At 51.5% G+C, this 25,917-nt stretch overlaps 1 protein-coding gene and 1 long non-coding RNA gene across 6 annotated transcripts in view; one reads left to right on the top strand and one right to left on the bottom strand.

Moving 5' to 3' along the window:
* The window catches only part of LOC122420227, a 30,833-nt gene extending 9,860 nt beyond the window's left edge, over positions 1 to 20,973 (bottom strand). The window contains exon 1 of the long non-coding RNA XR_006263232.1: positions 20,903 to 20,973. This is a non-coding gene — a long non-coding RNA (uncharacterized LOC122420227). The remainder of the gene's footprint in view (positions 1 to 20,902) is intronic.
* Positions 18,162 to 25,849, top strand: MYADM (myeloid associated differentiation marker). Of its 5 annotated transcripts, none has more exons than XM_043435090.1 (3): positions 18,162 to 18,227; positions 21,539 to 21,616; positions 23,492 to 25,849. In XM_043435090.1, the coding sequence occupies exon 3, from the start codon at positions 23,494 to 23,496 to the stop codon at positions 24,460 to 24,462; it is 969 nt and encodes a 322-aa protein (XP_043291025.1). In that variant the 5' UTR covers positions 18,162 to 18,227; positions 21,539 to 21,616; positions 23,492 to 23,493; the 3' UTR covers positions 24,463 to 25,849. The 5 variants fall into 5 exon arrangements, with proteins under 5 accessions (XP_043291025.1, XP_043291024.1, XP_043291026.1 ...); XM_043435089.1 differs by lacking the exon at positions 18,162 to 18,227 and adding an exon at positions 19,395 to 19,532; XM_043435091.1 differs by lacking the exon at positions 18,162 to 18,227 and adding an exon at positions 19,552 to 19,684.
* The last annotated feature ends 68 nt before the right edge of the window (positions 25,850 to 25,917 follow it).

The raw sequence follows: 25,917 nt of genomic DNA, 5'->3' as shown, positions 1-25,917 counted from the left end.
CTAACATAATGTATTATGTCAATAATACCTCAATTAAAAAAAAAAGAGAGAGAGGGAATTCCCTCGTGGTCCAGTGGTTAGGCTTCCATGTTTTCACTTCCAAGGACCCAGATTCAATCCCTGATCAGGGAACTAAGATCCCACAAGTCACTCAGGGTGTCCCACCCCCTCCCCAGGAAAAGAAAAGAAAAAAAGATTTCAACAACAGGGGTAGCCCCTGAGGGCATTATGCTAAGTGAGATGAATCAGACGGAGAAATACTGTAGACCATCACTCAAGTGGAATCTAAGAAGCTGGAAATCAGGAAAACCAAGCAGAGGGGTGGTTCCCAGGGCAGAGGGGTGGGGAACACCACCACAGCAAGAGCAAAAAGCATCCCAAGAATATGAAAAGGAAGGCCTTTTTAAAGGTCTCGCCTCTGTTGCTACACCTAGATACTTGGTCTCTCTTTCTTTCTTGGACACCACCATTGGTTAGGCTTCTCGTGCATGCTTCCAGTGTTTATGCAAAAACCCAGAAAACAGGAAAATCTATTCCTCTCTTGCAACCTTTCCTCAGACAAAGGATGGCACAGTTCCTAAGCCGCTCTGCATCTCGTGGTTTTATTGAACAGTAGATCCTGGATATTTTCCTAGGCTCTGGTCACACCTCTGTAAACAGACTCTCCTCCAGTTACCCACTGGAGTCGGCCGTCTCCTGACTCGAAGGGTGACTAGTGAGCCTTCCTGCCGGCTCAGTGGTAACGAATCCGCCCATCAGCGCAGGAGACTCGGGTGCAGTCCCTGGTCCAGGAGGGTCCCACATGCCTCGGGGCAACAAGCCCGTGTGCCACCACTACTGAGGGTGTGCTCTAGAGCCCAGGAGCCAAAACCACTGAGGCCACAGGCTGCAGTTACAGAAGCCGGGGCGCCCGGGAGCCTGTGCTCCGCAACAAGAGTGGCCATCGCAGTGAGAAACCCAGGCCTCATCACTAGAGAGGGCCCTCCGCTCACTGCATCCGGAGAGAGCCAGGGCGCAGCAACAAAGACCCAGCCCAGCCAAAACTAAGTAAATTGAAAAGGAATTTTTTAAATGGGTGATTGGTGCATTGGGACATCTGGAAGCCACACAACCTGGGTGGGCTACACACACCCTGGAAGCCAGACGCTTGGTGTTTTCTCGGGGATGATAAGGCCAAGAGGCTGTGCAGAGGGTCTGACGTGAGAGGTCATCTTTAACTCACAGTTGCCACACCCACATTCCTGTCAACACTATTCTCAATTCCTACACACCCCTGAGGTCCTCCAGACGTGCCCAGGGTCTGCCTAACTGATGCTCCACATTTTCTTCTGGGAGAGACTCAATTTCCAGCACCAACTTCACTGTCATGGGAGCCTGGGGGGTAAATTCCAATTCATGAGCAAGTTCCAGAAAGAAAGTGGGTTCTTCTCTCCTTGTATTGTTTCCCGCTTCTGTTGTAGCCAAGCGTTCCGGGAAACAAACTCACTCAGAAGGACAATGCTGATAGTGGAGTGCAGTTTATTATACCAGCGGGCCCAAGGCAGAGTCTCCTCTTAGCCAAGGGCCCCGACCAGTTTTTGTGAAAGCCTTATATAACCTAGATAGCATATTAAAAAGCAGAGACAATACTTTGCCAACAAAGGTCCGTCTGGTCAAGGCTATGGTTTTTCCAGTGGTCACGTATGGATGTGAGAGTTGGACTGTGAGGAAAGTTGAGCACCAAAGAATTGATGCTTTTGAACTGTGATGTTGGAGAAGACTCTTGAGAGTCCCTTGGAATTCAAGGAGATCCAACCAGTCCATCCTAGAGGAGATCAGTCCTGGGTGTTTATTGAAGGGACTGATGCTGAAGCTGAAACTCCAGTACTTTGGCCACCTCATGTGAAGAGTTGACTCATTGGAAAAGACCCTGATGCTGGGAGGGGTTGGGGGCAGGAGGAGAAGGGGATGACAGAGGATGAGATGGCTGGATGACATCACCAACTCGATGGGCATGAGTTTGAGTAAACTCTGGGAGTTAGTGATGGACAGGGAGGCCTGGCATGCTGCGATTCATGGGGTCGCAAAGAGTCGGACACAACTGAGTGACTGAACTGAACTGAACTATATACCCTAAGTGTACTTGCTCAAACCCACCTCCCCAAATTCCTTGAAACTAGTCTGGACAAGGTGAAAGAGAAATACGATCAAAGTTAACCCATGACTCATGTCACAAGACTAGATGAACAGTGGATATTTATCAATAGGCCTGTGGTCATATCCCGATAAACATAATGGAATTTACCACTTTGTTCTGTTACAGAGATAATTAGCATATTCTTTTAGGCAACGGAATGTCCAAGTCCAAGTCCTGAGGCTCTTTTATCCGGGAGGTCTGGTTTCCCATTGGTATGCCATTTCTATAGACACTGGGCGCAAAATTCAGAGTCCATTGGGAGGGTGACCACGCGTGTAACCTAATGTTCGCAGCCTGGTCTAAGACGGAGTCCAGCTCTGTCTGTTTCCTCTCTCACTTCTTCAGCAACTCCTTTGTGCCACAGTTCAGTTCAGCCACTCAGTCGTGTCCGACTCTTTGTGACCCCATGAATCACAGCACGCCAGGCCTCCCTCTCCATCACCAACTCCAAGTTTACTCAAACTCATGTCCACTGAGTTGGTGATGCCATCCAACCATCTCATCCTCTGTTGTTCCCTTCTCCTTCTGCCTTCAATCTTTCCCAGTGAAAGGTTGTTGCTGAGCTGTGAAAGACACCAGGATTCTTGGCCTCTGGAGGAGAGGAATTCAATTCGGGGCCAGTGACGAGGCTTGATCACTCACAGCTTTTGTGTGATAAAGATTTATTGAAGCACAAAAGAGACAGTGAAAGCTTCTGACATAGACATCAGAAGGGAGCAGAAACGGTGCCCCCCTGCTAGTCTTTAGCCAGATGTTTTATGTCTGTTAGAAAGCTATTAGTCAGATAAGAGAGGCACCTCAAGGCTGAGGGAGTCTCACCAGGCCCCCTTCCCACAATATGCATTTTAGAGATAGGATGGAATGAGATGTGTCATGCCCCAGCCATACAACAAGTGATACAAATACTGGTTTGATGAGCTATTATCAGCCCAAGGTTTGAGAAAAGGAAAAATAGTAGGCTTAGGTGGAACCATTTTGAAGAAAGGCAAATTCCAAAGCAAATACATAGTTTCATTAACATAGCTTAAGAAAAGCATTTCCATAAGAAAAGCGCATTGGTTAGCTCAAGACCTGAGGAAAGTTAAGTTCAGGTGGAACTAGGTGTCACCATGGCAACATAGAATCATAAGAAAAACCTCCTTAATTTTGTATAGAGAAGGAAAAAAAAAAAAAGTTGACACTTATAATTTGTTTCCTCCTGCCACTTAAGGGAGAGATTAAAAAATGTCTGACCCTTGTAGCCTATTTCCTCTGTTTGGAGACCCCTGGCCTTCCTGCCTGTTACCCTCTCACCAGCATCGGGGTCTTTTCTAAGGAGTCAGTTCTTTGCATCAGGTGGCCAAAATATTGGAGCTTCAGCTTCAGCATCAGTCCTTCCAATGAATATTCAGGCTTGATTTCCTTTAGGATGGACTGGTTTGATCTCCTTGCAGTCCAAGGGACTCTGACGAGTCTTCTCTAACACCACAGTTCAAAAGCATTTGAACTGTGACTTTGCCACAGTGATCGTCAAACATGACTTTTGACATCACTGAGCCAGAAGAAGGAATGAAGTTAGGGCATTTGTAGACACGTGAAACTGTGAAATGAGTGAAGTAAGTCAGAGAGAGAAAAAGAAATACTGTGTATTCATGCATACATGTGGAATCTAGAAAAAATGGTAAAGATGATCTTATTTGTAAAACAGAAATAGACACACAGACGTAGAGAGCAAACATGTGGACACCAAGGGAGGAAGGAGGTAGTGGGGGGATGAACTGGGAGACTGGGACTGATACAGACGTCGGGGAGTTTGTAATTCCCTCGGTTCTGTCTCGGCGCAACAAAAATTTGAAGCAACAGATGGACCAGTGTTACAGCCCTGGGACAGACCAATGTTACAGCTCCGTGTTACAGCTGTTTTATTTAGAAAGTAAAGGAAAATACATCCTCGAGGCGTGAGGGAATGCCGACCCAAAAGACATGAAGAGAAGAGAGGTCCCCGGCCCAAAATTAGCTCCTCTTTTTTATATGCTTTTTCTCCTCCTCGGGGCCTGCCCTGTGTAAATTGGGCTAGCCAGGAGCGCTGTTTGTTTGTTTTATCTGAGACCCTCACTCCAGTCCTCAGACCCTCCTTTGTTCTATCTTCACGGGCTTTTCCCTTCCTTGTCTTTTAGCCATCGCCATTCTGGACTCCTTTTTCCTATTCTGACTACCTAGCATATATTATATATATGCTATTGATAATATGTGTGGAATGGATGACTGGTGAGGGTGTATAGATGACTAGTGAGGATGTATAGTTCAGGGAACTCTCTCTACTCAGGGCTCTGCGGCGACCTAACTCGGAAGGAAATCCAAAAAAAGAGGGGGCGATATGTATACATGTAGCTGGTTCACTTTGCCGTGCGGCAGAAAGTAACACAGCACTGTAAAGCAATTACACGCCAACAAAAACTAATTAAGAAAAAAAACAGGAAAGTGACTTGAGGTGAACAGATGTCTTATTTCATTTGAGCTGCTGCAATCAAGCCGGTAACTTACACACAAGACATTTATTTCTTATGGTTCTAGAGGCTGGAAGACCAAGATCAAAGCAGCAGCAGTTTGGTGACTGGCGAGGGTCTGCTTCCTGGCTCACTCTTTTCCCGCTGTGTTCTCACATGGCATAGGGTCCGGAGGATGCTCTGATGGGCCTTTTTTTTTTTTTTTTTTTTAGATTATAGTTGATATACAATGCTGTGTTAGGTTCAGATGTGCAGCCAAGTGAATCCGTTATACGTATACATACAGTAGTGGTGTAGTGAAACTCGCTCAGTCGTGCCCAACTCTTTGCAACCCCATGGACTGTAGCCCGCCAGACTCCTCTATCCAGGAAATTCTCCAGGCAAGAATACAGGAGTGCATTGCCATTCCCTTCTCCAGGGGATCTTTCCGACAACCCAGGGATCAAATCTAGGCCTCCTGCATTGCAGGCAGACTCTTTACTATCTGAGCCACCAGGTAAGTAGATATATACATATGTATATCTCCACTCTTTTTTAGATTCTTTTCCCATCGAGGTCACTACCGAATACTGAATAGAGTCCCCTGTGCTAGTCGTAGGCTCTTATTAGTTATCTAGTTTATACACAGTAGTGTGAAGGGATCCTTTATAATGACATCCACCCCATTAACAAGTGCTCCACTTTTATGACCTAGTGACCTCCCAAAAGCCCCCACTTCCAAATACTGTTATGTTGGGAGTCAGGATTTCAAAATACGAATTTCAAGGGGTATAGACATTCAACCTATAGTGACAGAAGTTCTAGTTCAGTTTACCACTTTTCACTTGCACACGATGATTCTGTGTCCTGTTTAAGAAATTGTTGCCAATCTCAATATCGCAAAGACATCTTCTTCTTGAATATGCTGTTTGATCTTCCTCGGTTAGACCTAAGAACCATCTGGAAATTTATTTGGGGATATGATAAGAGGGGGCTTCCCGGGAGCACTAGTGGTAAAGAACCCACATGCCAATGCAGGAGACAGAAGAGATGGGAATTTGATCCCTAGGTCAGGAGGATCCCCTGGAGAAGGAAATGCAACCCACTCCAGTATTCTGGCCTGGAGAATCCCAGGGACAAAGGACCCTGGCAGGCTACAGTCCAGACGGTGGCAAAGAATCAGACAGGGCTGAGCGGCTGAATAACAGCAGCAGCACGGTGTGGGGTAGGGTCATCGGCTGAGCAATACAACAAAACAACAAAAACCACGTTCATCCTTTCTCCACCGCAATGCTGCGTGCGTTTGTTCACGTATCGGTGGCTTTCAACGTGTGTGCATGTGCCTGAAATCTGAAATCTGTCTTTGTGACAATACCATGTTATCTGCCCCCATTCCCCTCTGCAGTCCTGGGTTCATCCACGTGGGCTTTCTGCTCTTCCAGAAACACGTCGGGGTGGGGGGGGGGGGGCGGGGCGGGGACAGTCCCCTGATGCGAGGGGGGGAAGGGGTTCCCTCTCCCTCAAGGCACTTGCTCTTTCCCGCGCCTGGAATGACAAGCCTTCCTTGGCCTCTGGGTCATATTCATCCTTCAGCTCTGAGCTCAAAGGTCACACCCTCCAAAGACCCTTTCACTCAGCCTAGGAGACACTTGTGCGCTTCCTCCATACCGTTTGATTTCCCTGCGCAGAAAAGACAACTAGTCTAGGGGTTTGGTTCCTCCCCGTCTCTCCTCCAATGTGCGGGGCGTAGCAGCGAGCTTCTTGGCGATCTCGCACACTCGCCCCTGACACCCGGCCGGGAAAGGAAAAGAAGACCGACGCCCTTGTTCCATTTCCAGGCTGAACGTGCTTTACCCTCGCCGTCCGCTAGAGGGCGACCCCACACGGAGGCGCCCTCCCCGCCCCTCCGCCCCCATCGCAGGGCCGAGACCATCTTGAGTTGTTTTCGTGTGTTTTGGGCTGGCCCTGTGCCTTTTCGCTGCAGATTTAGAAAGAGAGACCGCAAGTGGTGAAAACTTGGGTTCAGCCCCAAGATGACCTGAAACGAGGTCTTTCTATGGAAGCTGCCACTGTTCTGAGGTCCCAGAGGGCATGAAGAGGTTACCTGGCTCCAGGAGGTGACCCCAGTCTCCAGGCCACAGACACCTCCCCCCCACCCCCCGCCCCAATCCCCAATAGGTATGGGATAAATCCCATGACCGTGGATCATGGTTTGCAATTTTGTATGTTAGATTCCCCACTTTTTTTTTTTTTTTTTTGGTCCCCACTTATTTTTATCTGTGAAGGCGAACTGCGACATTTGTGATCAGCTTCCTCTAGTCTTCTCGTAGATGCTCAGGAGAAAAAGTCATCTGTATTCATTTGTCATCCTAAGGCTCCTTGCCTGGCAGATTATAAATAGCTCGTTAAAATGTATGCATCCTTCTGTGGTTGGACTTGGTAATGCATTTACCAGGAGAGAAGACTCAGAAAACTCACCAAAAAAGGTAGATAAAGTTCCAGTTGCCCAGTCCTCCTTTCCCTTTGGTCTGAGCCCATTTCTTGTGTAGCTTTCCAGAACTTTCCATGGCATATATTATATCATATTAATATGCATTATGCATCATATAATAATTAGCGTATACTGACGTGGAGTCATTGTCCTAAGTATTTTCTGTGCCTTGAGTCATATAATCTATTTATAGATATGATTTTAAGTAAGTAATGTGTTCATGTGTTTAGAATTTAAAATTTATACACATACAGAAAGAAGTTTCAGTCCCACATCTCAGTTTTCTGTTGTTGTTGGTTTGTGTTTTTTCTGCTTTGGGTTTGTTTTTTGTTTTTGTTTTTGTTTTTTTTGCTACACAGCATGAGGTGTGTGGGATCTTAGTTGCCCACCCAGGGATGGAACCTGAGCCCCCTGCAGAGGAAGTGTGGGGTCGTAAACCTGGACCATCAGGGAAGTTCCTACTTGTTTTGTGGAGGTTTTGCCCGCTCTTGGGGAGGTTACCACTGTTCTGAGTCTCTTGTGGACTGTTCCAGTGTTTATACAAAACACAATAAAATAGGAACACATCTTCTTATTTTCATATTTTCTCACGCAGAAGTTTCAGTTCAGTTCAGTTCAGTCGCTCAGTCAATACTCTGGTCACGCAGAAGGTTAAATCCTTGTAACAGGGTTCCGCATCTTGCCTTTTTCACTTAAGACTGTTATCCTGGGAAATCTTCCATTTAGGTAACTAGAGCTTCCTAATTCTTTTTTTTTTTTTTAAGATATACATCTTGTCGCATTATCTGGAGGTACCAGAGCTTATTTATCCAGTCCCTTATAAGCAGAGACTTGATTTATTTCCATCTGATAAGTACATTTAGCAGGGGAGTTTTACAAACCAAATAAGATTTCCTTCCTTCCTTCCCCACCCCTCCAGCCCTTCCACCACAGGCAGCCTACGTTTTCCAAACAGAAGACTTCAGTCTATTTTGCTGAAGAGATTACGATGAAAATCACCATCTGTTAATCCAATCTGCATCACGAGGAGAAAGAAAATCATCTCATGGGGTGAAACCTCCTCTCAGAAAGGTGGGGGGTGGTTTCCTGGGGGTCTCCAGCAATGGTGAGAGTTGCTACCTATCCGGGTTCTGATTTGCAAGTGAAAGGCATGTGGGAAGCAAAGGAGGGGGTTAAGGGCAGGCCACAGAACAGAGTAAATGGCCGAGTGCAGGGGACGGCGGGAGAATGTAAACTGGCCGGAAGCCAAGAATACACAGTGGAGAGAATGCTCTTGTCACGTGCACCCAGCCACCCAGGCCAAGAAGCTGCCTGGCCACCGGCCCCCCCTGCCCACCCCGGTCACTCCCTCCACTCAGCACTCAGCACTTCATACCTTCACCCTTGAAGCTGCACTCTTAATTTCCAATGTCCTTGCTTCTTTCCTGCCCAATTCAAAGCCCTGGAAGGAAGCATTCAGCTAAGAGAGGGAGAAGAAGGCCAGTCTTGGTCCCTTTAGTCCTCCTAATAAATCAGACAATAGTGGCACTTCCTGGTGGTCCAGTGGTTAAGCCTCTGCCTTCCAAAGCAGCGGGCATGGGTTCAATCCCTGGTGGGGGAACTAGATCCCACGAGTCGCCTAGCCAAAAATAAAAAAAAAAAGTCAGACAATAGCTCCCACCTGTGTGTTTACAAGAGGTTTAACTAACCCCAGTAGAGGGTCCCGTGCTGGGAAGTTCCCATGGCACCAGACCTGGTCTGTAGTGTTTATACATGCTGAAGCCTGGAGAGGAAATTCTAGAAGCAGTAGCTTTCCACAGCCACCCTGACCCCAAAGACCAGAGAAATTCCTTCACAGAGCAGGAGCCCTGGAAAACCACAGATGTCTAACAGCTTTAGGAACCCTGACTTCCTGTTTATTCAGTTTTTTAAAATTGCATTTTGTCAGATACTCTTTTAGCGCATATGTGATAGTCACATGGTTTTTTTCTGCTTGGCTCTGTTCATGGGTTAAATCTCATTAACGGTTTCTGAATATTAGCCATCCTTCCATTTCTAGAATAAACCCCACTTAGTCACAAAGTTTTGTTTTGTTTTTTTTTAATACTGCTGGGATCTGTATCTAGCACAGGCTGAAAGTGAAAGTATGAAAGTGTTGGTGGCTCTGTCCTGTCCAGCTCTCCTGCAACCCCATGGACTATGGCCCACCAGGTTCCTCTGTCCATGGGATTCTGCAGGCAAGAATACTGGAGTGGGTTGCCATTTCCTCCTCCAAGGGCTCTTCCCGACTCAGGGATGGAATCCTGGTCTCCTGCATTGCAGGCAGAGTCTTTACTGTCTGAGCCACCCAGGGGAGCCCAGTAAGGTGTCCACACTCCAAAAAACTGAGTTTCAGATTTCCGAGTTTAAGCAACTAACACACTTCAGTCCAATATGATGACCCTGCTCTGTGCTTGAAATGTGGCCAGTGGAACTACAGAACTGAATTTTACATTTTATTTATGTATCTTTTACGTAATATTTTTCTTTCTTTCTTTTTTTTTTTTTTTCTTGACTGAGCCATTAGGCGTGTGGGGATCTTAGTTTCCTGAGCAGGAATCGACCCTGCACCCGGCCCACCCCACCCCCCACATCCACACCCACTGCACAGGAGGTGCAGAGTCTTAACCACCGGACCGCCTGGGAAGTCCCATCTTCTTCCTTTTAACTTTTGTGGTAAGACACACATAACACAAAATTTACCTAAAATTTTCCATTTTTGAGCATACAGTTCGGTGGTCTTCATTCAGTGGTGGTACAATCATCACCACTCTACACATCCCAGAACTTTGTTTTTTCCATTATCCCAAACTAAAACTTTGGGCCCCTTAAATATTCACTCCCATTCCCCCTGCCCCCAGCCTTGGGTAAACACTAGTCTACTTTCTGTCTCTATGGATTTGACTACTTTACATAGTGGAATCCTATAGTATTTGGATTACTATAGTATTTGTGGTAGTGGAATCCTATAGTATTTGTTACTTGGTGTCTGGCTTATTTTACTAAATGTAATGTCTTCAAGGCTCATCCATGCTGTAGAATTTCATTCCTTTGGGGAAATGAATTACTCAGCAACCTGTGACTGATACAGAGATGTATAGAAGTTGATGGATTTGAAAGAGAATATAGGGGACTTTCCTGGTGGTCCAGCAGTTAAGACTCTGTGCTTCCACTGCAGGGGGCATGGATTTGATCCCTGAATTAAGATTCTTGAAGTGGCTGCAAAAAAAAATTTTTTTTTCAAAGTGTTAGGTTAGTTTCCATGGGGCTGCCATAACAAAGAGCCACAGGCTGTATGGCTTAGACAGAAATTCATATTCTCACAATGCTGGAAGTTAGAAATCCTAGATCAAGTTGGAGATTGGCTTCTTCTGAGTTCCCTCTGCCTGGCTTGTTGACAACCATCTTTTCTTTGTGCATTCACGTGGTCACAGTGTGAACATTCTTATCACCACTGAGGGGTACATTTCCAAAAAAGGCAAGCTTGAAAGGTAAGTTTTCTGTTATGTGTATTTGACCACAATTGAAAACAACAATTATTTCTCAAAAAGTCACTCAATGAAAGGTTCTGTGAGCAGGAGATGCTGAGTATTAGCAGCAGAATATCGCTTGTTAAGAGCAAAAGTAAGTTGATGGGAAGAAGGATATATTTAAGGGTCAAAAAGACAAATAGAAGTGTTCTGAGTCAAAAAACTAAAAACAGAACTACCATATGATCCAGCAGCTCCACTCCTGGGTCTATATGCAGAAGCAACAAAAGCATTAATGTAACAAAAGCATTAAAAATATACATGCACCTCAGTGTTCCCAGTGTCATTATTGCGACTGTCAAGGTATGGGAGCAATCTAAGTGCCCGTCGACAGATGAATGGATAAAGATCACACACACACATGCACAATGGAACACTAGTCGGCCATAGAAAGAAAGGAAATTTTGCCATTTGCAACAATATGAAAAATTTGGAGGGTATTATGCTAAGTGAAGTAAGTCAGACAGAGAAAGACAAATACTGTATTTTATCTCTTATATGTGGAATCTAAAAAAAAAAAATAGTTAATATAACAGCAATAAAAAAGAAACAGACTCGCAGATGTAGAGAACAAACCAGTGGGCAGAGGGAAGTGGGGAGGGGAAGTGTAGGGGTAAGGGATTAAGAGGTACAAACCATTATGTATATAATAAATACAAGGATATATAGCACAACACGGAGAATATCGCCAATGTTCTATAATAACTGTCAACGGAGTATAACCTTTAAGAAGTGTAAATCACCATATTGTACACTTATATAATATACATCAACTCTACTACAATTTAAAAGACAAGAAATGCAAAAAAAAAAAAAAGGCAAGAAGGATTAGCGTGAGATAAGAAGAACTTCACTGTTGTTCAAGAACAGTCCTGGAAATATTGTCACATTCTGGTTTCAGTTTAGGGAAGTTGAGGAACTGACCAGCCAACGACTTCTGGTCTCTCTCTAAATAAAGAAGGTAGGTCATAGACTGAGAACTCAGGCCAGGCCAAGGGCAGAGATCAAAGAGCTTAAAAATAGTGTGCTTGTCACTATGGCAATGAGGAGGAGCCGACCAGAGGATTGCAATGGGGCTGTAGGCAACACTGTACGGGGGCAGTCCTGAGTTTGCTCATCACGTCTTTATGACTTCCCCGGTGGCTCAGATGGTAAAGAATCGTCTGCAATACAGGAGACCTGGCTTCCATTCCTGGGTCGGGGAGATCCCCTGGAGAAAGGAACAGCTACCCACTCCAGTATTCTTGCCTGGAGAATTCCATGGACAGAGGAGCCTGGCAGGCTGCAGTCCATGAGGTCACAAAGAGCTGGACATGACTAATACTTTCACTTTTTCACTTTCACCATATCTTTATGCCTTGTAATATGACTTTCTCCAGTGATGTTCAATTGCTTAGGGAGAAACATATGCGGGGGAAAAACCCTGATAGATAGGCTTTTTCTTTTTTAAAAAAAATTTTTTTATTTTATATTGGCTTATGCTCAGATGCTCACTTGAGTCCAACTGTTTGCGACTCCATGGACTGTAGCCCACCAGTCTCCTCTTTCCATGGGATTCTCCAGGCAAGAATACTGGAGTGGGCTGCCCTTTCCTCCTCCAGGGGAACTTCCCTACCCAGGAATCCCAGGAATCGCACCTGGGTCTTCTGCATGGCAGGCAGATTCTTTACCAACGGAGGCACCAGGAAGCCCAATTTTATACTGGAGTACAGTTGACTTATAATGTTGTGTGGGTTTCTGGAGTACAGCAGAGTGATTTAGTTATACATATACATGTGTTGGAGAAGGAAATGGCAACCCACTCCAGTACTCTTGCCTGGGAAATCCCATGGACAGAGGAGCCTGGTGGGCTGCAGTCCATGGGGCTACAGAGTCAGGCATGACTGAACCACTAACACTTTCATACACGTATCTTTTTTTTTTCCAGATTCTCTTCCCATATAGGTTATTATAGAGGATTGAGTAGAGTTCCCTGTGCGCTATGGTAGGACCCCGTGGTTTATCTATTTTATATATAGTAGTATGTTTATGTTAATCCCAAACTCCCGATTTATCCCTCCACCCTCGACCTTTCCCCTTTAGTAGCCATAAATTCGTTTTCAAAGTCTGTGAGCCTCTTTCTGTTTCATAAATAAGCTCATTTGTGTCCTTTTTGAGATTCACACGATCGTTGTCTTTGTCCCACTTACTTCGCTTAATATGATCATCTCTAGGTCCATCCATGTTGCTGTGTGTGTGCACACAGTTGTGTCCAGCTGCTTGCGACCCCATGGACTGTAGCCCACCAGGCTCCTCTGTCCATGGGGATTCTCCAGGCCAGAAAACTGGGGTGGGTTGCCATGCCCTCCTCCAGGGGATCTTCCCGACCCAGGGATCAAACTCCCATCTCCTGCATTGTCTCGTGGGTTCTTTACCACTAGCACCTCCTGGGAAGCACCGAGTCACTTCATGCCTTCTCTCTGTGGCCGAGTAATACTCCATTGTACATCTGGACCACACCTGCTTCATCCATTCCTCTGCCAGTGGGACATTCAGGTGGTTTCCGTGTCTTGTCTGTTGTGGACAGTGCTGCTGTGAACATAGGGTGCACGTACCTTTTCAAAGCGTGGCTTTCTCTGGATGTGTGCCCAGGAGTAGGATTGCTGGATCATATGGTAGCTCTATCTTTAGTTTTTTAAGGAACTCCACACTGTTCTCCATAGTGGCTGCACCAATTTACATTCCCACCTACAGGGTGGGAGGGCTCTCTTTTCTCCTTATGCTTTCCAGCATTTGTTATTTGTAGACATTTTTTGACGATGGCCATTCTGACCAGTGTGAGGTGGTACCTTGTTGTATTTTTTTTTTCCAAGTGTAGGCATTTTTTTTTAAATAGTCACATTCAGTGTCTAACATTCTCCACTTTAAGAAGCTGTCTGAGCCTAAACTCTATTTGTTCATTTATTTTATTTTAAAATTTTGGCTGCATGGGGTCTTCATCTTGACACGTGGGTTTTCACTAGTTGTGGTGCATGGGCGGGGTGGGAAGGGGGCTTCTCTTATTGAACCCACGTCCCCTGCATTGGAGGGGAGATTCTTAACCACTGGATCACCAGGAAAGTCCCCTCATTGCAGTTTTGATTTGCATTTCTCTAACAATTGGCGATGTTTAGCATCTCTTCCTATGCTTTTTGGCCATCTGTATGTCTTCTTTGGAGAAATGTCTATTTAGGTATTCCGTAGGTGGGCTTTTTCTTTTTCTTTTCCAGGACTGGGGTGATAAAAAGACAGAATGGCAGAGGAGTGTTAAGTATCCTAGTGTGAAACGAGGGTCACTGAAATGATAGGCTGTGGAAGTGCATCTGAAGAGGAAAGCAAGGAAGGAGCATGCTGATGGACTGGGGGCTCCTCTCAAGTTAAGACAAGATCACAAGTGGCTATTGCTAAGGAAGTAGGATGCAAGCAGAAATCGTTGATGTCTGAGAGGCATGGAGAACCCAGTGGAGAGGTGGATGCTACGGTGTGGAGGGTAATGTTCGCATAGGTCTTCTAAGTCAGTGCCTCCCAAACACTGTCACATCAAGGGGCAAATAGAAACGTGACAATATTTTCTGCAGCTCATGGAGATGAACAAGAGCAGCCTGGCAAAAGCCAGGGGCAACCAGCCACTCTGAGGGCGGAGGAATCCACTCGACCTAGTCATGGCAAATCTGTCTAGACAGAAGCTCTCTAGAGAATTTCAGGAAACCATGTGGAAAATGAGGGCAAGTGACCGGGAAGTCCACAGACAACAAAACGGTGACAGTTACGGTCAGAGAACAGACTAGGGGGAGATATCTGTCTCAGAAAAGGGAAGAAAGAATACAGTCAGTTCCACAATTATGATGGCTTGACTTCGTTGTTCAGTTTTATGATGGTGCAAAAGCAATTCGCATGCAGTAGACACTGTACTTCAAATTTCAATCTTTTCCCAAGCTAGAGGTATGCTGTATGATACTGCCCCAGAATCACCAGATTTTCCACCAACTTCTGCTTTCAGCACCCTATAGATTCTGTCCTGGCCAGTCACAATGCTGATAAGACCTTGAAAGCAGGAAAGCAGAAGTCAGCTGATAACATACTTTGTATGTCTCACTAAAATACACATGCCAGAGCAAGGGAGATAAAACCCCATAAAAACCGGAAGTTTGTCACTCAGGAACTTTCCTGGGAATCCAATAGTCTGAGGACAGTGGGAATATACCCTCCAAGTAAAGGAGTTATTACTCCTTGAACTCTTTGTGGTGGTTTAGTTTCTCAGTTGTGTCCAACTCTTTGCGACCCTATGGACTGCAGCCCACCAGGCTCCTCTGTCCCTGGGATTGTTCTGGCAAGAATACGGGAGTGGGTTGCCATTTCCTTCTTCAGGGGATCTTCCTGACTGGGGGATCGAACTGGCATCTCTTACGTCTCCTGCATTGACAGGCGGGTTCTTTACCACTAGCACCATCTGGGAAGCCCTAGTTAGCTCTGAATCAGGGCTGGTTGGATCCAATCATGTGATTGGGGGTTGAAACTCTCAGCCTCACTCCCTGACCTCCAGACAGGCTAGGGAGATGGAGCTTGCGCACTGATGGCCTGTGATTTCACCAACCAAGCTTCCGTAATGGAGCTTCCATAAATACCCTGAACAGCGGGATTCAGAGGGCTTCCAGGCAGGTAAATGCATCAAGGTGCTGGGTGATGACACACCCAGAGAGGGCCTGGGAGCCCTGCATCCCTTCCCCATATCCTCCCCTGAGTATCTCTTCTGTTTGGCTGTTGCCAAGTTACATCCTTTATAATAAATCAGTAATATCCTGGTGGCTCAGACAGTAAAGAATCTGCCTGCAATGCAGGAGACCCGGGTTCAAAAGATCCCGGGGTCAGGAAGATCCCCTGGAGAAGGGCATGGCAACTCACTCCAATATTCTTGCCTGGAGAATTCCAAGGACAGAGGAGCCTGGTGGGCTACAGTCCGTGGGGTCACAAAGAGTCGGACACGACTGAGTGGCTAACATTCGCACTTTCAATACTAAGGGCCTTCTTGAGTTCTGCAAGCCATTCTAGCAAATGATGGAAGCCAAGGATGAGTCCTGGGAACGCCCCAATTTCTAACCAGTCGGTCAGACGCAGGGGAGGCCTGGGACTTGTGGCTGGAGTTCAGTCTTGTGGGACTGAGCCCGTTACTTGTGGAGACTGATGATAATTGCAAGAGGTTAGTGTGCCCAGATTCAGAGAAGGCAATGGCAACCCACTCCAGTACTCTTGCCTGGAAAAATCCCATGGACGAAGGAACCCGGTAGGCTGTGGTCCATGGGGTCACAAAGAGTCGGACATGACTGAGCGACTTCACTTTCACTTTTCACTTTCATGCTTTGGAGAAGGAAATGGCAACCCATGCTGTTCTTGCCTGGAGAGTCCCAGGGACGGGGGGAGCCTGGTGGGCTGCCGTCTATGGAGTCGCACAGAGTCGGACACGACTGAAGCGACTTAGCAGCAGCAGCAGTGTGCCCAGATTGAGACACTCATCACTCAGTGGCTGTCTGGAGTTAGAGAATTAGTGGCCGATGCGGAAAACAAACACACAGTTGCTTGTCAGAGGTGTCAGGAGCAAAAACCAGCTCATAATCTGTCCCCAGGGTCAGTGGGAAAGAATCTGTGTGCCAATGCAGGAGACACGGGTTCCATCCCTGGTCCGGGAAGATGCCACATGCCGTGGAGCAAGTAGGCCCATGTGCCACAACTATTGAGCCCATTCTTTAAAGCCCGGGAGCTGCAACTACTGAGACTGCGAGCCTCCCTACAACCAGAGAAAATCCCGAGCAGCAACGAAGATCCAACACAGCCTAAATAAATAGTTTGTTGGTTTTTTTTTTTTTTTCAATCTGTACCCAGGTCTACTCTCCTCTAAAACCTTCCATTACAGAGAGTGCTAGTAAGACTTAAGTAGACCCGATGACCACCCCGTGCCTCTCGGTCAGCTTCTTCCCCACCTAGTCTCCCCAGTGCCTGCTTAATGTTCACAGCTACCTGCTGATGAACAAAGCGGCTGTGGTGGGCTACGCACGGATCTGCCTCCTCACAGCTACGGAGCTTCGTCAGCGATGGAGACCCGCCTTGCTGTCCTCGGCAAGCAGTGTTGGGCCCCCTAAAGTGCTATGGTTCTCTAGGGAGTCCAGTCAAACACCTGGGCACCCGAGGAGCACCTTGGACCTCTTCCATCGTGGACGGGGTGCTGACCTTTTCCTGCCTGGAATAATGAACTCTCGGTTCTGTTTGCTTTCCTAGCCAACAGCGGCATCTGTGTACAAACTGAATGGCCCCATTCACCGTCAGGTTAACCCACACAAGACTGCTTCTGATCAAAGGCCCAGGTTTGTTAGGAAGTGAGGGGGCGGGTCCACGCACCCCAGCAGCAGAAAGCGGCTACTCTCACTGAACAGAGGCACAGCCTGCTGGAGATGGGTTCAGTGCCCGGCGGCAGACGGCATCTCTGGGGTCTGGGTGCTGTCCTGGCAGGATGTGGGTAAACACTCTGAACCAGCGGCACATACCTTTCACCACGTTACACAAGACCCAGGAGCCGTCCGGGGTCACGTCTCAGGATCACACCCCATATGACTCACTCTTTAAATGTTTGCTTCCTCTTCCTGCTACCCTGCACTCTGCTGTTTTGAGGTTTCAGTGTCTTAAAAGCGGGTACAGTGCCACCGGAGAGTACACCGGCAATAAACTCTGAGCGGTGACGGCCTCTTTACTATTTGGGGGGCCCGTCTCAGGGGTGCCCTGGTGGCTCAGACGGTAAAAGAATCCGCCTGCAATGCAGGAGACCCGGGTTCGATCCCTGGGTGGGGAAGATCCCCTGGAGTAGGAAACGGCAACTCATTCCAGTATTCTTGCCTGGAGAATCCCCATGGACAGAGGAACCTGGCGGGCTACAGTCCCTGGGGTCGCAAAGAGTTGGACACGACTGAGCGACTAACTTCATGGCTTTGAGAGTGCCACTTTGGGGTCAGACAAAGATCTGGGCAAGAAGGGGGTAAGAGATGTTTCTTTACTGGGGGTCAAGGAGGTGCGTCCCTGGAGATCCTCCAACGAATACCTTGTCCTGGCTCCCTAGACATTCCCACGCGGGGCTCCTAGAGACCCTTCCCCTATGCAGGGCACATAAAGACAGACAAAGGTCTGCCGCCTTTGCAGGACACAAAAGGGGGTGTGCAGGCTCCACAGCCCTTCAGCCCCACCTCACCCTCCCCAACTGCAGAGCGCAGGTGCCCCCCAACCCCTCCCATCTCCGAAGGGCACGCAGCCCCGGGCTCCGAGCTCCAGCATCCTCTCGGACCCCTCCCTTCGCGACGCGCGCGGCTCCCACCCTGGGGCTCGGCCTCAAAGCCTCCTTCCTCAGTTGTCGGCTTGGAAGACACCCGGCGGCTGCGGCGCGGGCGGCGCCCGGGAGAGCGCGGCGTCGCCGAGCAGCCGCAGTCCCGCCGGGCCCCGCCCAGCGGCAGCCGCGAGCCAGGCCGCGCCGGGGACCAGTGCAGAGCGCGGTGAGTGAGCCGGGCCAGCAGGGATGGACCCGGGCGTCCCGGTCTCCGTCCCGCCCCAGCCCTAGGCCGAGCATCCCGGCCTTCAGCTCCTGCTCGCTTCTGAGCTCTGTCTATTCGTTTCAGGGCCCCGGAGCGGACCCTAAAAAAGGACCCCGCGGCCCCTCCCTGCTCTGGGCCCCGGGCAGAGCAGTCCCTTGGCCCCCTCCCTCCCTGCAGCAATCAGGAATCTGGCACCCCCAGCCCCCAGCCTCGCCCTCATTAAGCTTCTGCGCCCCTCCCTTTTTCCAGGAGCCAGGAATGCAGGCCAAAAATATCTCTCGCTTCCATACCCAAGAGGCCCGGCTTGCAACCCCATCTGCTCCGAAAACCCGGGAATCTGAGCCGTAATTGCTTCTAGGAGCCAAGAATCTGGGCCCACAGCCTGGGACTCCATGTCCCCGACTCCCACCGCCCTGATCCCTGAAATCTTGCTACCAACCATCCCCACCGACACATGGGACTTTGGGGTCCGGCCCATCCGTCCCTTCCACCGCGAACCGCATTACAGATAGAGGATTAGGAGGGCCCACGTTACTCCTCCCTAAAATTCCTTAAACACTGCAATCCAACCACTGTTCTTTTGGGGACCCAGGAACCCCCTAAAGTCTAGGGATCGACACATTTCCCATTTCAGGGACCCGGGAGACAGAGACCCTAACAAATAGACCCCAGGAAAGAGAGGCCCGCTCCCCCCAGCCGCTTTGCGACCCAGGTGTCCAAGGTTTCATCCATCCTGGCAGAGGAGGGAGATGAGGGGGGAGGGGGCTGGAAGGGGAGAGGGAGAACTGACCGAGGTGAGACTGGGGTGGGGACTTGAGCTGGGGGGTGGGGGGGCGGCTCTGTCCTAAACAAAGGCCAAACACACGGGTTGCCATGGCAACGGCCTTCCCGGGCCGGCCCCGGAGAGTTCTCCATCCAGCGCTGGGGCGAGGAGGGCAGCCCTCCCGAGCCCGGACCCCGCCAGCTGTTGTGTCTTCCTGTTTTGTCACCACGGAAACAGTGACCTCAGCCCTCCGCCCCACCGCTGGCGGGGCGGGACCCCTGCGGCGCGGTCCTCCGCCGGAGGGGGTGCGGCCTTGCCTCCGGCCCCGCCCTCGGGGCGGGACTGGGATAGCCCGGGCCCGGGACTCCCTAATCCGGCTCGAGCCCGGAGTTCCGGCCCCGCCCACCCTCACTCCCCGGCCGGCCAGCCCCACCCAGACCGCAGACCCTTCTAATCTGCAGCTGTCGCCTCTGCTTCAGCCGCAGCGGTCGCTGGCCTGTAAGGTGAGGCTGCGGGAACCCCCCCAAGGGTGGCCGCAGCGTCCAGGATTCTGGGTGCGGAGGGGTTCCAATTGTCTCAGTCCCGAAAAAGGTGGTCTGGGTCAGGACTCGGGTCCTGGAGAGGAGACGGCTGGGGGCCTGAACTCACACAGGTCGTAAGTCTGAAAAAGGAGGTGGGGTGGGGCCTGGACTCCTGGATCTGATGGAGGAAGGGCTGGGAGCCTGGACCTCTGGGTCTGGGGGAGGAGGGGCTGGAGCCCTGGACCCCTAGGACTGAGGGAGGAGGGACTGGGGGTCTGGACCCCTGGATCTGACGGAGGAGGGGCTGGAGTCCTGGATCTGATAGGGGAGGGGGCTGCAGGGCTGGGAGGCTGGGGGCCTGGACTCCTGGGTTTGATGGTAGCGGGGCCTGCATTCCTGAGTCTGAAGGAAGAAGGGCTGGGGACCTGGACTCCTGGGTCTGAGGGAGGAGGGGCTGGGGGCCTGGACCCCTGGCTCTGAGGGAGGAAGGACTGGGGAGCTGGGGGGGCTGGGGGCCTGGACCCCTGGGTCTGAGGGAGGAGGGGCTGGGGGCCTGGACCCCTGGGTCTGAGGGAGGAGGGGCTGTGCTCCTGGAGGAGCTTGGAGTTGGGAATCCTGGGTTTGAGGAGAGTGGCTGGGGTCCAGAATTACGGACCTCCTCCCCCTCCAGGGGGCAGAATCCGAACTTTGGACGCAAAAGGTATTGAGCTTCAGTACCCATGCTGCCAAAGTGAAGATGGACTGGGTCGCCAGGGGTGGAGAGGCCAGGCTGGGGTTTCAGGGCGCGATTCTGAGTTTTGGAGTGATGGGGTGTGGTGTTCGGCGCGGAGGTGGGGACAGGGCTGGGGCGTGGCCCGGGACGTCCTGAGCTGGGTTCGGAAGCCAACGGGGTGTTTCCTCTGCCTGCTTGGGTCTCCGGCGGCTCATTCCTGAGCTCTGACCTCAGGCCACGGCTGGGGGCTCGGAGAGTGGGGACTGACCCCAACCCTCCAGGTGGTCCGCGCGCTAACTCACCTTCCAGGGGAGGCTCCCCGAGGCCCCGCCCTCTGCCTCCTGGGCGCGCCCCACTTCCTCCTAACGGGTCAGGGGAACGGGAGGCGGCAGACTCCTGCGGGGCACCTCCCAGGTGGCCCGGGAGGCTCCGCTCCGGCCGGGGGAGACCAGCCCTCCGGGTGGTGGCGGAAGGTGTGGCCACTGTCTTCGAACTGGATTCCAATACTGTGCAGTTTCCCGCCGCCACCCCTACACCGAGATGCCAGGCGTGCGCAAGGCGAACCCAGGGGTCCAGGTACCCAGCCCTTCCTCCTGGGGCTCCGGGCTCCCGGCCCGCCTTTTAGGGACCCAGAACTCACATTTAGAAGGACCCAGGCATTCGACCTAGCAGCTTCTCCTCCCGGGACCTGGAGTCCGGGCTCCACTCCCAACCCTACCGCCCCCCGCCCCCGCTCCCCGCCCCAGCATCCCTCCTTCCCTTCACCCTTCCCCTCCCCCGCCAGAATCCCAGGAGCAGGGCGGGGGTCGCGGCGCCGCCTCCCAGTCGTCGGCACATTCCGAATGGCTGGGCAGACTTGCAGCCCTTATAAGGACGGAGACGCGGCGCTGCCCGGGCTGCTCGCCCCGGCAGCCGCCGCCCAGGGCCCACCCCCGCCGCCGGCCTCCCCCCAGCCCTCCCTTCCCCCGGCTCTCGCGCCAGGGCAGGGTTACGATCACAGTCCGCCTACGCCGCCCCGCGGGGCCTGCACTCTTCCCAGCTTTCCTCCATTCCCGCCCGCGCAGGTTTTTTTTGGGGGGGTGGAGAGGGGAGGAAGGAAGGGGCGGGGCTTCCCTCGAGGTCACAGTTCGGGATTCCCGGGCCAAGTCCCCGCCCTGGCTGGGAGGCGCGCCCGGGGTCCACCACACCGCCTCGCCGCGAGCTCTGGGCCAGCCCGAGCGGGCTGGGCAGGGTCTGAGCTGGACGCTGACGTCTTCTCCCTCCTCCCGGCGATCAGCCCTTTTCCAGGTGTCTGACCCAATCCGCCTCCAGGACCGAATCTCTTTCTGGTGGGGGCCCTCCGCCAAGACCGCTGGTGAGTGGGGCCGGGGGCCTCAGACTCTTAGGTCCGAGCCGGGGAGGGGTTCTGGGGTCTGGACTCCTGGATCTGAAGGAGGAGGGGCTGGGGAATTTGGCCGCCTAGATCCCGAGACCTGAGGAAGAAGTATGTTCAGGAACTGGTCTCCTGTGTCCCCAGGAAGCTCTTGTGAGGGACAGCTGGGCTGTGACCCTGCCCTCCTACACTGGAAAGAGGAAGTTTTATTGCCCGGGAGTTGAAAGAGGCCTTTTGAGCTTGCCAGAGGTGTTTCCCTGGTGGCTCGGTGGCCAAGAATCCGCCTGTAATGCAGGAGACATGAGACTGGGGTTCTATCCCTTAATCGGGATGATCCCCTGGAGGAGGGCATGGCAACCCACTCCAGAGTTCTTGCCTGGAGAATCCCATGGACAGAGGAGCCTGGCGGGCTGCAGTCCATGGGATCGCAAAGAGTCGGACACGGCTGGAGTGGCTGAGCAGCAGTAGCCGAGAGATTAGCTATTTTAGGGCCTGAGTGAGGATCTGGACACTTGGTCAGGAGTTTGAGGCCAGGGCCTCATTCCTGAGTCTTTGGGACAAGGACACTGTCTTTCTGAACCTGAGAGACCCAGAGATTTCAGTGGCCTGGGTCAGGGGAGGGGGCTGAGGTTCCCGGAAGTTGGGGACTAGCTGGCTTGGTTCCTGAAGGGGCCTGAACCTCATGTTGGGGGAGAGGCAGGAGGAAGCTTGACTTCCTTTGGGTTGAACTTCCCCAGGCTCCTCAGGGGGGTGCAAGTTCCCCAGGCTTCCCAGGTGGTGCTAGTGGTTAAGAACCCACCCGCCAGTGCAGGAGACTCCAGTTCGATCCCTGGGTGGGAAAGATCCCCTGGAGAAGGGCATGGCAACCCACTCCAGTGTTCTTGCCTGGAGAGTCCCATGGGCAGAGGAGCCTGGCAGGCTGCAGTCCACGGGGTCACAAGGGTTGGACACGACCAGAACGACTTAACACACAGATACCCCAGACCTAAATCCCTGTGGCCACAGGAGGGGTGCTGCTGAGGTTGCTAATACCCAGTTCCACCTGGGGAGAGACTCCCCTTCAGTGAGAGGTGGCAGGCTGGAAGCCTGGGAGCTCTGATCAGATGTGGGTCCCTGAGAAGGTCCCCGAGTGATGGCTAGACTCTTGAATGTGTCTGGAGGCTGGAAGTGTTTGTTAGATCAAAGAAAGTTCTGGCTGCAGATCCCTGGGTACCCAAAGGAAGGAAGTTGCAGGGGTGGGGTTTTTAAGAGATCACAGAAGACAGGGTCTCTTATTCTGATGGGGGTGGTGGGGAGGGCACAAGACGGGGACGCTTTAGAGCACAATCCTTTTTTTTTTTTTGGTTGTAACCCAGGGCATGTAGGATCTTAGTTCCCCAACCAGGGATTGCCCCCTGCATTGGAAGTGCGAAAGTCTTAACCACTGGTCCACCAGGGAGGTCCCTAGAGTAGAATCTTGAGTGGCTGGGTTGCTGAGTCCCTGGGGGAAGGAGAGCAGCTTTGTGTGTCTGGAGTGGAGGGGGGATAAAAAAGAGACGTGATTTTACAAGAGTTGGCTTTCAGGGTGAAGAAAGAAGGGTCCTGGGGAAAAGAGAGACAGGGTACCTACCCTCCTGAGCTCTGACAAGAGGCTGGAGTGGGGGTGGGGGCTAACACCTGGACCACCAGCATCCCTGTAGGCCTGGGACTGGCCCGGTTTGAAAACTGAAAGGCCCAAATCCCGGGTACCCCTCCAGCTAGAGTCCAGATTACACCATCCACAATGGCCCCTCCAGGGAGGCAAGTGCCCCAGGGTGGGGGGGACCCTGGATCCTCCAGTTTGGAATGTTCTTAGGATCTTCTCTCCCCTCCCCCTAGCCATGCCGGTGACGGTAACCCGCACCACCGTGACAACCACCATGTCGTCGTCCTCCGGCCTGGGCTCCCCGACCATCGTGGGGTCCCCTCGGGTGCTGACCCAGCCGCTGGGCCTCCTCCGCCTGCTGCAGCTGGTCTCCACCTGCGTGGCCTTCTCGCTGGTGGCCAGTGTGGGCGCTTGGACGGGGCCCATGGGCAACTGGTCCATGTTCACCTGGTGCTTCTGCTTCTCGGTGACGCTCATCATCCTCATCGTGGAGCTGGGTGGGCTCCAGGTCCGCTTCCCGCTGTCCTGGCGCAACTTCCCCATCACCTACGCCTGCTACGCCGCCCTCTTCTGCCTCTCCTCCTCCATCATCTACCCCACCACCTACGTGCAGTTCTTGTCTCACGGGCGCTCCCGGGACCACGCCATTGCCGCCACCGCCTTCTCCTGCATCGCCTGTATCGCCTACGCCACCGAGGTGGCCTGGACCCGGGCCCGGCCCGGCGAGATCACCGGCTACATGGCCACCGTGCCCGGCCTGCTCAAGGTGCTGGAGACCTTCGTGGCCTGCGTCATCTTCGCCTTCATCAGCGACCCGGTGCTATACCAGCACCAGTCGGCCCTGGAGTGGTGCGTGGCCGTGTATTCCATCTGTTTCATCCTGGCAGCCGTGGCCATCCTGCTGAACCTCGGCGACTGCACCAACGTCCTGCCCATCGCCTTCCCCACTTTCCTGTCGGGCCTGGCCCTGATCTCCGTCATCTTCTACGCCACGGCCCTGGTCCTCTGGCCGCTCTACCAGTTTGACCAGAGGCATGGCGGTCAGCCGCGCCGGCAGATGGATGTCAGTTGCAGCAGAAGCCACACCTACTACGTGTGTTTCTGGGACCGCCGGCTGGCCGTGGCCATCCTGACAGGCATCAACCTGCTGGCTTACCTGGCCGACCTGGTGTATTCGGCCCGCCTGGTTTTCGTCAGGGTCTGAGCCTCGTCCCCGGAGTGGGGGTCTCCCTAATTCCCCCTTCTCCCCGGAGGCCCTTCCGCAGAGCTCTGGGCTCCTGCCGACTTTTCTCACATCCCTCCCAGCCCTTCCTGCACCCTTGTCTGTGTCCCTCAGGCCTCCTCCTGCGTTGCCTCCCTTCCTGTTCTGTTTGGGAGCCACATCCTGTTTCACTCCTGCCTGCTCTGGTCTCCGACGTTCTCTGCTTTGAGGCTCTCTTCTCTTTTCATCCTGTGTGTTTCCGCCTCTGCCTCCTTTCCTGACCCCTTGGGAGTGCTGAGCCTTCTTCCTTCTCAGCCCCACCAGCCCCCGCCTCCCACCTCCAAAGGTGCTGAGCCCCACATCACACACCCCCTTTTGCAGCTTTTCATACCCGGGGCCTCTGGAGGGGCCTCCTTGCCAAAGCATGCCTGCCCGCCCTGGCTGTGCCTTAGTTGATGTGTGTGTGTGTTGTGTGTTTGTGTGTGTTTCGGGGGGTGGGGGGGGTAGTTAGGAATCAAGCCCCCTTTCTCCCAGTGGGGGTGGGGGGTATGTACACTGTTCCTCCCCTTTAAGTTAAAAAAAGAAGAAAAAAACACTCTGGAGGTCAATAATTCCCAGTGGGCTGGAGGCTTAAAGCATAGACCCTGGGTCCCTAGGCCCCACCTGGTGCTCAGCCTCACCTGAGATTGGCTCCAGAATTTTTGCCAGGCTTATTAAAAACCCACTGCCTAGAGGCCATCTTAAAGGAAGCAAGGGATGGACGCATTCCATCCCAAAGACTCTCTGAGTTATTGGAGGGAGCTGGCAAAGAACTGCAGGGTCTTGAAGACAACTGTCTCAAGTATTTGTGAGGGACAGGGAGGTGGCCCTCCAGCTTCAATGTTAAAAATAGTATCTCCTGCCTTTGCTGGGAAGATAAGAAAATGGCCACTGCCAGCCTTCAAGGTGATGTTAGCCTGGGTTTTTTTTTTTTTTTTCCTGGTCACAAGGGCAACAATCACTGGCTGGCCCTGTTCTTAAAAGGGAAGTTTCTTTTCAAATTTTTTTTTCTGGAGGGTAGGGTGGGGGGGATGGGGATTGCTACTATGCCATGGTCGAAGGAATCGCATTGCATTGCTTCAGTGTGTGTGGTACACACACAGGTGTGTTTCTGTGTGCTCATTGCTTCCTGCTGCAGCTTCCTGCTTCTCTGGGACTCACGTGTATAACATGATCTATATAAATGTATAAATATATTTTTTATTTTTTTTTTTAATTCCCTGGCGCTCTGGTTCCCATCGGCCCCTGCTGACAGTCAGTCACAGAGAGAAGCCTTGTCCCTTCTCCCACATCCATAATGTTCATTCTTTTTTTTTTTTTTTAAAACCTCAATATAAAGATAAAAGAAAGATTTGTGCCTGCTTTATTTATGGGGAGGGCTCCAGGAGAGAGGGCAAGGCCCAGACTTCTGGGTCTGGT

This window comes from Cervus canadensis, chromosome 18, assembly GCF_019320065.1.
Source record: "Cervus canadensis isolate Bull #8, Minnesota chromosome 18, ASM1932006v1, whole genome shotgun sequence".
In the NCBI taxonomy this organism is placed as follows: Eukaryota; Metazoa; Chordata; class Mammalia; order Artiodactyla; family Cervidae; genus Cervus; species Cervus canadensis.
Note: the sequence above shows the minus strand (reverse complement) of the source record. Positions and strands in the feature narration are given on the sequence as shown.